The 12227-nt window shown below is 36.2% G+C and overlaps 1 protein-coding gene across 1 annotated transcript in view; it reads left to right on the forward strand.

Moving 5' to 3' along the window:
• LOC134854994 (kelch-like protein 12) overlaps positions 1 to 9653 on the forward strand; it is a 13693-nt gene extending 4040 nt beyond the window's left edge. Inside the window, exons 5-11 of the mRNA XM_063871373.1 lie at positions 114 to 190; positions 381 to 525; positions 1462 to 1653; positions 2994 to 3179; positions 6095 to 6233; positions 6895 to 7009; positions 9342 to 9653. Coding sequence (XP_063727443.1) covers positions 114 to 190; positions 381 to 525; positions 1462 to 1653; positions 2994 to 3179; positions 6095 to 6233; positions 6895 to 7009; positions 9342 to 9468 — 981 coding nt within the window. The 3' untranslated portion in view covers positions 9469 to 9653. The remainder of the gene's footprint in view (positions 1 to 113; positions 191 to 380; positions 526 to 1461; positions 1654 to 2993; positions 3180 to 6094; positions 6234 to 6894; positions 7010 to 9341) is intronic.
• Positions 9654 to 12227: the final 2574 nt, after the last annotated feature.

Consider the following 12227-nt stretch of genomic DNA (forward strand, 5'->3'; position numbering starts at 1 on the left):
TTCGGTTTTTGCATAAAGAAAGGCAGAAAATTGTTTTCTTTGATAATAATCTGAACAATTGATGATAAAACTGTACTGCACAATTGAAAAATTATTAAAATCTATGAGCATAGATAGATGGCTCTAAGGTGTCTATATTTGAAGTATGTGACACTTACGCAATTCGAAGCATTGTAATTATGCTGGAGCAGTACGGATTTTCTCTGCAACGTTAATCTTGTGAAAAAATCATTGGTTTCTGATGCGTTATTGAGGTTTTTTTTTCCAGCACTGTGGCAATTTTGTAGCAGATGATTGATCAGTCATAACAAAAAAGAACATAATAGTGGTCAATCAGTGTAAGTTTGGTAATTTTCCAGTTACTAAAGTGTCTTTTCCAGGTCCAAACTGGAGAGTAGGAAGACCCTGCCCCGACTGAGTCTGAAGGAGTATATGGTGATAGTGGGTGGGTTTGGACTGAACCAGCAGCCGATTGATGTGGTGGAACAGTTCGAGTCCAAGAACAACGAATGGTCACTCTTGCCAGTAAGTATCAATCAAGTGTTCGTCAGTTTTCACTGAATCATTGACTTACAGACCCTTAAATTTTTCATAAGGGGCCTTTGACGCCATTATATACTAATTTTGAGTGGGCCTAAAAAACGCAATGTTTTGGTTAAACATTTTTCAAAAACTTGCCTGCGGCGCAGAAAATTTGCTCATAAAGGGTCTTTTTTTATGACTTGGGAGAGAAAAAAGTCGACAAAGTTATTGAATATTTTGAAACTCCGACCCCCCCCCCCCCCGAGAAAATCTTAGATCCGACCCTGACTGAATGCCTTGTTGTTTACGTGCCGCAGCGAAATTTTTGTGCATTTAGTTTGTTCGAAACAGCAAAAGTTTTGTTTAACTTTTCGGAATCCGAATCACAACGTAAATACGTTCAATGTGAGGTCACTTTCGATCACCTGCAAAGTTTTAAAATTTCCTTTAGATCACAAAGCTATTTTTAGTTCTCCTGAAATTTCCGAAAGTCTATTTACTATAAATTTTCGCACCGCTCAAAAAACTTGGAGGATTTTTCGGTCCCTTCTTGTGAGAGTTTTTGACCAAAAATTGCTTTTTTTCAGTGCGAGCTCACTCGTGAAACATGTATTTATTGGCGCCTGTTGAAAAAGTATAGAATGGGTTTGTATGAAGAGTTATTACAATGTGAATTTTATGGGCGGTCAGATGGTTAAGAGTTGTGGGGGGAGGGGGTGGGTGGGTTCGCTTACCTTTAAAACTGGCCATTAAGACGATTTATCCACAAGGGAAAGGACCAGTTTGGGTTTTTTCTGGGCTGGGAAATGTTGCTTCACACTCAAACAACAAGCAGGGATCATAATGGGCCTAGAACATCCCACCTTCTGATTGAGAGACGGAGACGTAACTATGTCACCACCGTGATATGATAATGATACGTTTCTCCTTTTGCTTCAGCCCCTGCCCACACGTAGACGTTATGTCAGTGCCACCCAACTGGGAGGGCAGATCTATGTGATAGGGGGCTATGACAATGCGAACAGACTGAGCAGTGTGAGTGTGCTAGACTGTAGGGTAATGCAGTGGAAGACAGTGGCCAATATGAATGTGAGGAGGGGACTGGCAGGGGTGGTCTCTTACAGGGACAAGGTACACCACCTTTTTAAGAGTAATGAACGTAGTGAATCTTAATGGTGTTCTCCCAAACTATTCTAATTTGTATTTATAAATTTTTTATAAATAACTTCGTAACTAGATATCGTTTGGAAACAATTTATTATTATTATTATATTTATATAGGTCTTGCTGATTGTTTTTTTCAGGATTTTTCGCGGTTTGACTTGTGATTTCTTCTTAAGTTCAGTGCATTTCTATTGTTAAAAGGAAGGCAAACTCTACTATTGAACAGCAAAGTTGTAAAGGTCACGAAAAACGTGATCGGCTTCTAATTTTAAAAATGGAAATTAATTATCAGGTTTCCCAGCGAAAAAAAATGGATCCAGTTTTCTCAAATTGGGTTAATTTAAAAAAAGTGTCCATCATAAATTGATCTACAAATTCATAGAGCTATAAGGTCATCTAATTTTTAATTCGAAATTCAAAGTTGAAGATTTTTGAAAAAAGATGTCGTTTTTTTTCAGTTTCCTTGCGTTCATTACTCTTTTCCAACTGTCAGTTGGCTATGTTTTTAATTTACAGTCCTCCCTTAAAATTTGCAAAAAAAACAGACTGCAGAATTTGATTTAATACAAAAATTTAAATTGAAATCAACAATTTTTGAAATTTTTTCGTTTTTTAAAGGACATCTGATAGGTGCAATCATTTTGCTGTACCCGTTCCCATCTCGAGGAGGCGGATGAATTTGAGAGCCATCCGAGTAGGATTAATTGGTTCAAAGTAATAGTTTACGTGGTTTTCTTAAAATAAACCATGTTTCGAAATATCCATGTTTTTTTTTAAAGTAATGTGAACATTAATTGCAAGCGAAGTGAAAGTTTTTTTTCGGTGAACCTCATAATTGACTTTGTAATTTTTTGACCCCAAGTCTTAGCTATTATCTTTAATATTTAATTATAAATATTCAAGGAATAGCGCACTTATGAAATCAAATCAAAATTATTCTTTCATGATAAAGTAGTCCATTAACAAATGATGATTGATTTTTAGCTTCACAAGTTGATTTTAATTCGGAAAATTTCCAACTGAATAAAAGGTTTTTTTTCCGTAGTTTCCTTATTTTCGCTTAGGCTATTCCAGTCGATTGTTTGACGTGTTTACTGGTGTATAATGTTAAACTAGACGCTTATAAAAATCTGCTGTTTTTCATCCAAGTGTTTGTATTTTCTTCAGTTTGGGGTATTTTTTTTCTTTTTTTTTAGGACGAGAGGCTCAGTTTTGTCCATATTTTTAAATTTTTCTTCTAATATGAGTTGAATAATGTCTGAAAGGTCCCAAACTGATTAATCGCCGATAACATTTCTTCTACATAGATCTACGTGGCGGGTGGTTTTGACGGCAGTTCTCGTCTCTCCAGTATGGAAGTGTATGACCCAAATTTGGACAAATGGGAGATGATGCCTCAGATGACCATAGGCAGAGAGGGCTCCTCCCTTGTAGTGTGTGCTGATATGATATACTGTATCGGGGGATACGACGGAATGACCATACTGCGATCGGTAAGTTTGTTGATCGTTCCGACCGCGTCACTGATAGTGACAGGAAGAAGAATTAGCTTGTTTGTTTTCCGTCCGGTTTTGAATACCGCAAAAGAGCTCATAAGTAAGCAATTGTGGTATTGTATTAAAACCCTATCAGCCGTTATTGGGATTACGAAAAAAATCAACAACTTTTTCCCAGTTAAGAGGTCCGAATTTTTTCGTTTTTCATTCAGGTTGACAAACGAAATTTTATGAAAGACAATAAACTTTCAATTTATATCTAAGTTAGCCTGTATTAATTTAGCTAATAATACTTCTTGTTTTTTGCAGCTTTTGGCTTAATTTAATCGGCTTTAACTGTAAAATAAGCAACAGAAATCTTGGCTCCACTGACCGAATTGTTTTCCACAAGTGCAGCGTATTGTCATATTACGAAGTTCACTTTTTTCGACGAAAGTGTTCATTAAAAATGTTCACATAACCTGTTTCTGAGAGTGATGAGAAAAAACCGAGTGATTTTCACTTATATAGGTCTTGATAATTATTGTTTGTATTTTTTAAGGAAAATAGTATCAAAATGCTCTGATACAACTACAATTAATGTATGCATGAATTGCCTCAGGTATATAGGCTTTTTTAAGAGTAATGAACGTAGTTAATTACTCTATAGGTCTTGGTATTTTTTTTGTTTTTTTTTCAGGAAAAATTTGTTCGCGCTCACATTTGATTTTTCGAGGTTGATTTTTTTCTTTTTAAGTTTAGTTCCTTTCCTTTTAAAAGGAAGGCGAGCTTGGTTATCGAACAGCAAAAATAAAAGTTTGATCGACTTCTAATTTCGAAATTAGAATTTATTATCAGATTTCCCAGCGAAATCTGAGCTAAGTTCGTCTGCTAAAAGGTGAGTAAGTTGCGCTCTCCAATTACGAGAGCGGATATAGCGCGAATAAACGTAATCAATGGGTTATTTTTACGAGAAAATGCCAATCATAAACAGTTCTTGGAATTGAAATAGCTCTAAAATGATTTAATTTTTTTAAAAAAGTAAAACAACGAAGGGGTTTTCAATGATATAGGTCTTGATGGTTTTGTTTGATTTGGTGATATGTTACAATAGGTGGTAATTTTGAGTATAGTGCATGTATCAAATTCAGAACTATTATCCATAATATAGTCATTTCACTTTCAATCAATTGTTCTACTGCTAAAATAGTTTTTGTAAACACATTATTCTGCCAAATGAAATGCAATTCAAAAACCAAAATTTACACTTCTTTTGCCAAAAAATTTGGCTTTTCAAATAAATTTTAAATAATGTGCGAAGTATAACAAAAAGCGATTCCAGCTATTGAAATTGAGCTTACCACCCTTAGTAATATATCAACTTTGATTTTTGTGTTTCAGGAGAAAGTTCTAAAATGCTCTATTAACTACATAAAGGCATCATAAATATCAATGCATTTATAAATGCTTTTAGGTATCTATGTTTTTTTCAAGTTTTGGTCAAGTTCATTTGCTAAAAGATAGGAAATTCGCGCTCTCCAATTACAAAAGTAGAAAAGGTGCAAAGATTGTGATATTTTCTAAGTTTCGAAAGTGGATTTTGTTTCTTTGTAATAAAAAATTAAACCTTTGATCCAGTTATCTTATATTGGGATCGTTTTTCAAAAAAACGGCATTAGTAAAGAGTTCTTGAAGTTCAAAGAGTTTTAATATGATGTATTTTTTCTGCGAATTACTTTCAACTGTTTTTTTTTTCGTTTTTTTTTTGTGTTCTGTTACACGTGTCCAACCTTTTGTTGGCTTAGTTCAATTGCATGTTAATAGCATGTGCTTGATATCCGCTTAGCTAGTGACAAGTGCTTGATTATCTAGAAGAGCACATGGCGCAGTTGGAAGTACGTGAGAAAATACATCTATAGGTCCATGTTTTGTAGCCGGCTCATAGAAAGTTTTTTTTTCAAGACTGCTTCTTTTTTTGCTTATTTAGAATTATTTTTGCCGTTTTTGTCGCTTGTGTTAGCGAATTGCAGCTAAGTGTCTGTGTTAAGTAAGTTCAGCCTTAAATCTAGCCCTGGAAATATTTGGGTTTTCCGGAGCTGACTGATCGATTGATGATTTTTTGTACTAGTCAGTTGCAATTTGGTATACACATGCGCGAGAAAATCATTGAAACGTCAAAATCTATTAGGTGATTCTATTTATTTGTAAAATTGTTTATTCTTGAATAGAGTTAAATGCAATTAATTTATTTCAAGAAACACCTTGGGGGAAGGGAACGCTCAACCGTCAATGTGTTTTTAAATCTCAATTTAAATGTTAAGTCAAGATTAAGACTTTTCTCATGCATGGGCATTTTATTTTGATGACCACAGAATTGTCTTGAATACTTATAACTCGTTATTTCTTTGCTCAGTTGGGCCGAATATTTTATCAATAATTGTTTTGGAATTTTAAACCTTTATTCAAATGCTTCGAAGTTTACTCTAACTGAAATATAAGCTTTTCTTGAAAGGATAGAGTTTTTAGATAACATTCGACGCGAAACTAAGATAAAGAAAATTGTTATTACCTTTGAAGACATACCGCTGCTTGGTTGAAAAGTTAGAAACAAACTTGAACGTTCAGTTGGTGACTCAGTAAAGTTAGGTTAGGTTTATCAAAAACGAACAGTCAATGATAAAGGATCCTTGAACATCAAATAACTTTACGGTGATGCATTTTTTTGTGAAAGTCGAAAGCGGTGACGCATCGGTAGTGATGGCGCTCAGCAATCATATGATTGCGGGTTCAATTCGCCTGTGCGCTGCAAATTGCAAAGCTCCTGTAAGATAGTTATAGCTTAGTTACCCTTAAAAAAATTATTTTCCTGGTTAGGCCTCTAGCCGGGTTAATAAAAATGAGAAGTAAGCTTTGATGTTAATCTGTCGTCCTAGGTGAACAGGTTCGATCCCCGCGAGGGTCGTTGGATAACAGTGACTCCTCTCTCAGTAGGCAGATCAGGAGCAGGTGTGGCAGTGGTAGATGATATGATATACGTGTGTGGGGGATTTGACGGAAGCCAACATCTCTCAGGTTTGCTCCCTACTTTCAACCACTGCTGATAATGAGTAATTTGTTTAGGTTTGTTTCAGTAACAGTGGAAAACTTGAAGAAACTTTAAGCCAAGTAATTTCACAATCACTCGGAAATAGAGTGAATTGAAGTCAGTTTTCAAGAGTCCATGACTTTAAAGAAAGTGTTTTTCATTAAAAGATTTTTATAAGTAGTTTTTTTTTGGAAAACATTTGTCTGTTTATTATTGTTCCAACCTTTTCATGAAGTGGGATGGTACTGTGGCGTACGTTTTTGGTTTTTTTCCTCCGGTTTTCGATACCCCAGGGAAGGCTGGTAGGGGGTCAAATGTGGTATCGTGTTAAAGCCTTATTGATTGTGATTCTCCAAAAATTAAACAGCAAATGGCGCAAAGAAAAGAAGCTCAACTGGTGGATTTTTAATTTAAGAAAGCCCATCGAAATGAAAAAATTGCCTCCTTTTGATCAATTTTACTTAAATTCAATTGACTGAGATAGTGGAATAATTTGACCAATGTTATAAAGTTCTTGAAATTCGAAGAGCTTTTGCTGATAAATTTTCATCTTGGCAATTGAATGTTTTTTGGAAATGTTTCGCTTCCCTTGAGATCATTTAAACTCTTTCATATGTCTGTTGGCTATGGTTTTTTCTTCTAATACAGGCGTGGAGTGCTATAACCCACGGATGGACATGTGGAGTTCGGTGGCCAACATGCACAACGCCAGATGCTACTCCAGCACAGCCGCACTGGAAAAGAAACTGTACTGTGCAGCAGGGTAAGCATCAGCCACCGTGGCCGTTGTTTTTGTTTCTCTCCTGACAGAAGCACCCTTTTCAAACTGTCACAGTCTTTACACTTGCGAAGCTAGTGTATTAGTACAAACCTTCTTTTTTCCAACCTAAGTCGCAAATATTGGTGCGGCACTTTTATGGTGCGGGACCCTAATATAATAATGGTGGGGAACCTTTGCAGCTTTTTGATAGCATGTGTCTTGACATTCGAACAGTAATAAATTGACACAGTTGATGCATTTTTAATTCATCAAATGAACCGAAAAAAGCTATTTGTTTCGAATAACATCACAATAATAAAAACTCGATTTCAGGAATTTTCTAACTCAATATATCTCGCAATTTTTTAAAATGCATAATTTATACATAATTTGGCTTTATGCTTTGCTATTTGTTACATGCAAAGTTAGTGTGGGTGCCTGCAGTTTGTTATATTCCAAATTATTAATTGCAAAATTGAGTCTATATGTATTTGGTGCTGAATCGCATTAGCAATTTGTTAGCATATGTAGCTGCTTTATTCGTGACTAGTGTTTGTAAGTTGTTAAGCTTGAGTGGCTGAGGGGATAGTGCGTGAGACTCAAAATCTCTTGATTGCAGTAGGTCGCAGATTCGGATCCTACACGTAGCCGAGTTTTTGCTAACTCGAGGCTTATTTCTATATTTTCTCTTTTCACTTGATAGAGCTGATTTTTGGTCGTGTTCTCGCAAGTGTTTGCGAAGCGCAGCTTCGCCTCTGTGTGAAACTTCAAATTTCTTGACTGAAACACATGCGGAGCGTAATGTGATGGTTTGTTGCAACTGTTTTTCAACCTAAGTCGCAATTAAATTCTTAGTGTCTTTTTTGGATCATTTTTTGTAGTTTGAATTGGCAGTATATACCATGTATTTTGACATTTTATTAGTAATCAACAGTTGATGCTTTTCAATTCTTTAAATGAACTGAAAAACCGCTATTTGTTTCATACAATGGTTTACAAATTTCGATTTTAGAAATTTCATCACTTAACATATTTTTGAAAGGCATAATTTATACTTATTTTGGCTCAAAACATTCCAATTTAATACATGCAGAAAAATGAGGTTTATGCAAAATTTGTGTTTTTGTACATTTTAAAGCTCCTGAAACTTCTGTCGCTCTCTCGCTTAGGTTTGCGAAATCGTTTGGCCTCTGTGTTTGAGTGCTCAGTGTTTGAAATGGGCTTGTTTTTTTGAAAAAGACCGTTTTTACCCAATGTCTCTTGGTTTGCTCGAACTCGATTAGATTATGGATTGTTGAAGTATTGTGAGAAACTCTCTTTTTTTAGTTAATCAGCCGCAGGCCTAATCCGAAGGTTAATTGTTAAAAGTTTCTATGCGTTTCTTTAATAGGGGGAGAAGCAAAATATCTTTCAAGTCAGAATGACATTCCTTGATTTTTTTATATGGAAATTGGAACTGTTAGATCGCTAGTAGCTCTTGTTACGGCGGTAAAGTTGTATATGATGCTAAATCGTAATAATTCGAACTAGTATAACTGGGTATATTCGTATAAGACCCTGTATACATTATTATATGTATGATAAATTGAACAATATTGTATTTGTAAAATAGCACCAAAAAACTTATGTGCTACCAACTAAAACGATTAAATTTTTCAGTCCAGTAGTAGAAGAGTTAAATTTTTAGTTCAGTCGTAGAAGATTCAAATTATTCTATAAAATTGTAAGGTCTTTATCGTCAGTAGAAACTCGTAATTGCAAGTACCGGAAACAGAGTTTAAAATTGGTTAAGATTTGTCTAGTTATTGTATTAGATAAACAAAAGGGAGAGGAGGACTAAGAGGGTTATCTCTTAAATAATAAAGTTTAAGTCCAAGAACAATATAAGTTAGATTTTAGTGAAAGTATATTTGAAGATAACGTTTACATTGAAATTTTGAATTTGAAATGCGAAGCAGTAAGTTCCCATATTTGAAGTTTTGAATCAATCGCAAAGTCACTGACTTGATTTTGTAAAACATTTCATTGCCTGATTTTGCTTAGTTGTAAAAAGTCGGGGTCAAAATATTTAAGTTCTAAAATCTATTCGTGGAATTGCACCTGCTTATTGAACATAGCTGTGATCAAGATAAAAAAATCACAAAATCAAAAAATGGTTTATTTGTTGGCTACCGGGATTTGAATACCCCGCCACTCGTCGAGCAGTCCCATTTCGTCGCCACTATACCAAGTGAACCTCATTATTATCGGGTTTATTCGGTTTTAAACCAAAAACGCAACATTTCCACGCGAATGCGCTTTCCATCCTTTTTCATTTATCACTGTTTGTGTTTAGATACGATGGTGCAACTCTGTTGAATTCAGCCGAGCGGTTCGACCCTCTGTCCAATAAGTGGTCACCTGTAGCCGCAATGTCAACTCCTCGATGTGATGCAGGCATTTGCGTCTATCAACGATATTAGTGTACACGCTCCAAAACCTCTATTTAAAGTCATCGCAAAATAATGATTAGGTCTTTTCTGTTAATCTGTTAACATTGAATAATTTCCTTAACCCATTACTGATTTAGCTTGGTACTTGCATGTGAGACCCCAAAAGCTAAGCCTACCCCCAATTTCCAGGAAAAAACAACGCCAGAAAACTTTAAAATCACCTAAAATCAGGGCTGTCATATTGTTAACTAAAACGTTTTTAACATGTTAACATGTTAATTATATGAAAAAAACACGTTAAAAACAAAATTGAGTTTTAAAATCACTCATTGAGTTGTTTAAAGAGAAAAGCCAGCTTTCCAGCCTTCTCGACGCCCAAAGAACTTCGGAGTTTTCCATAAGTGAGTCCGAGAGTTGAGAAACACTGCTCCAATCCTGCACTGGAGGAGATAGCATTGGCCAGTGTCGATGCATAGTCGACCAATTCTTTCGAGAATCCCAGTCGAAGTCCACTTCTCCACCAAGCTTCACTCTCGACCTTTTTGTAACCCTCAGCAAAAAGGTATTCGTTATAGGGAGGAACTTTTGCCATGTAATTTGTGAGCTCCGGCATGATATTTTCACCAGCCGTTTCACGGATGTAGTCGATGGCTTGTCTTGTTTCATCCGGATTCTGGTCCTCTCCGGCATACTTGTGATCGAGCAAATTAGCCGCTAGGACGACGGGTAGAATGGCCTGCTGAACTCGCTTAGCGACGGCACTTGCATACTGAATTGGTGCTTGTCCGGCAACATTTTTCCAGAGCTTGAATGTTTCCGACAAAGTGCAAGAATTTTTCTGCAAATTGTCCAACGTAACCCCGACTGATTTCATGAACTGAAGAATATCTTCTGCAGATCTCTTCAGAGATATTTCTTCCATATGACGAAATACCATGTCGGTATTCTTCAGATGCTTGTTCGCTATTTCTGCAAGCATAAGCCAGTTCTTCTGGAACTCCTTCCTGACATGCTCCATCTGCTCACGCGTGACTTGAACAAGATATTCTGTTGTGTGACTTTCTCCAATAGTACTCATCGTGTTCACTAGATAACATTTGCCACAATGATAAAAGCTGACACCGAGAACAGGTTCATTGGTCAATGTCGACCAACCATCGATAGCAAGTGTGACGTTGGAGCCCGACACCATTCGCTTCACTTTCGTTTGTTCACTTGCATAAATTTCGTCCAGTAACTCTCCACCAATCCTTCGGCGATCTGGAACAGTTGTTCCTGGTCGCAGAAATTGGACAAGCTTCGCGAGATGCTTGTTTGACGCGGCATTAAACGGAGTGTTGGTTGCGATGAAATATCGAGTCACAAGGATATCGCTCTCATGCTGCCTCGTGGGATTAGTGGAGATGACATTGAGAGCTGTCTGTCTCTTCTTTGGAGCCGGCGGAGCAGATGATGTTGTAGTGGCAGAAGATGTGGATTGCTCCTGGATGTCATCGTCATCGTCCACATTCCGGCAATCCCTCATGTGCTTCTCCATGCGTGCCGCATTGTTCACAACCTCAAAACCGCAGGTCTTGCATTTGGCCCGTTTAACGCCGCCAACGATAATCTCTTTGAAGCTGTACCACACGTCTTTCTTCTGCCGCGGCATGACACAATCTGAAATAAATATTTGTTAGTGTATGACGCATGCTGTTAGTACATCATGTGTTAAAAACAATGGTACCAATAGGTGTTATTAACATGTTAAATATAGGTCTGTTAATAACACCTTGTTAATAACATGACAGCCCTGCCTAAAATGTGAAAATCGATAATTTTAGGTTGGGATTAGGGTAAAAACGCCCAAATTAATGTATTTTGCATATTTTTGTTACATAATGTTCTTTTGACTTAAAAATTACAAAAGAAAACCTTATTTAATAATTCCCGTTTGATTAAAACAGGTGTTATGAAAATGTGTGGGATTGGAATTTTTATTATTTTTATTTTTTTTTTGAAACGTGTTTGAAAAATTTTTCAATTTTTTCAAAAATTTGGTTATCAAAAACTACCCTACCGATTTTCAAAAAAGTGGTACCAATGGAAATTCCGCCCACTCCCCTGTGTGCCTGCATAATCCCCTAGTCTCTTTTCACCTTACTCCACTTTCTACAGCTCGAAATTTGAAAAACTACCCGAAATTTGAAAAAGTGTGTGGAGGGAATTTTTGGCCCAAATTTTTGGGTTTTATACATTTTCTCCAAAACTACCATCCAAATCTGAGATTTTGGGTTCAACGGATAGAACAGGATGTGGGAAGCTCCCCTGCCTAAGCGGCTACACCCCATTTATTACACAAAAAGTTCTGGCCCTACGAAAAGTCAAATTTTTGATTTTTTGACCGTTTTTAAAATTTTCTGGTTTTTCTCAAAACCTACTCTACCAAACCTAAGATTTTAGTTTCAATTGAAAGGAAGGGTTGTTATAAGCGCTCCTGCAAAAGAGGTTTTACCCTATTTTTTTTTTAACACAAAAATAATGACCCTCGGAAAACTCGAATTTTCGATTTTTTTAAACCATTTTTTGAAACTTTTCGCGATAACTGATTAGGTTCAATGGATTTTAGGTTCAACGGATGAAAAGTTGTAAGAAGCTTCCTTGCATAAGCGGTGACGCCCAAATTTTTTTGCACAAAAAGTTATGGCCCTCGGAAAAGTCGAACTTTCGATTTTTTGTTGGTTGTTGAGAAAATTTTTGCTGGTGGTTGAGATATATGTTATGAAAAGAACTAACTTTTAAAAAAACGC

The sequence above is a fragment of the Symsagittifera roscoffensis genome, chromosome 10 (genome assembly GCF_963678635.1).
Source record: "Symsagittifera roscoffensis chromosome 10, txSymRosc1.1, whole genome shotgun sequence".
NCBI lineage: Eukaryota > Metazoa > Xenacoelomorpha > Acoela > Convolutidae > Symsagittifera > Symsagittifera roscoffensis.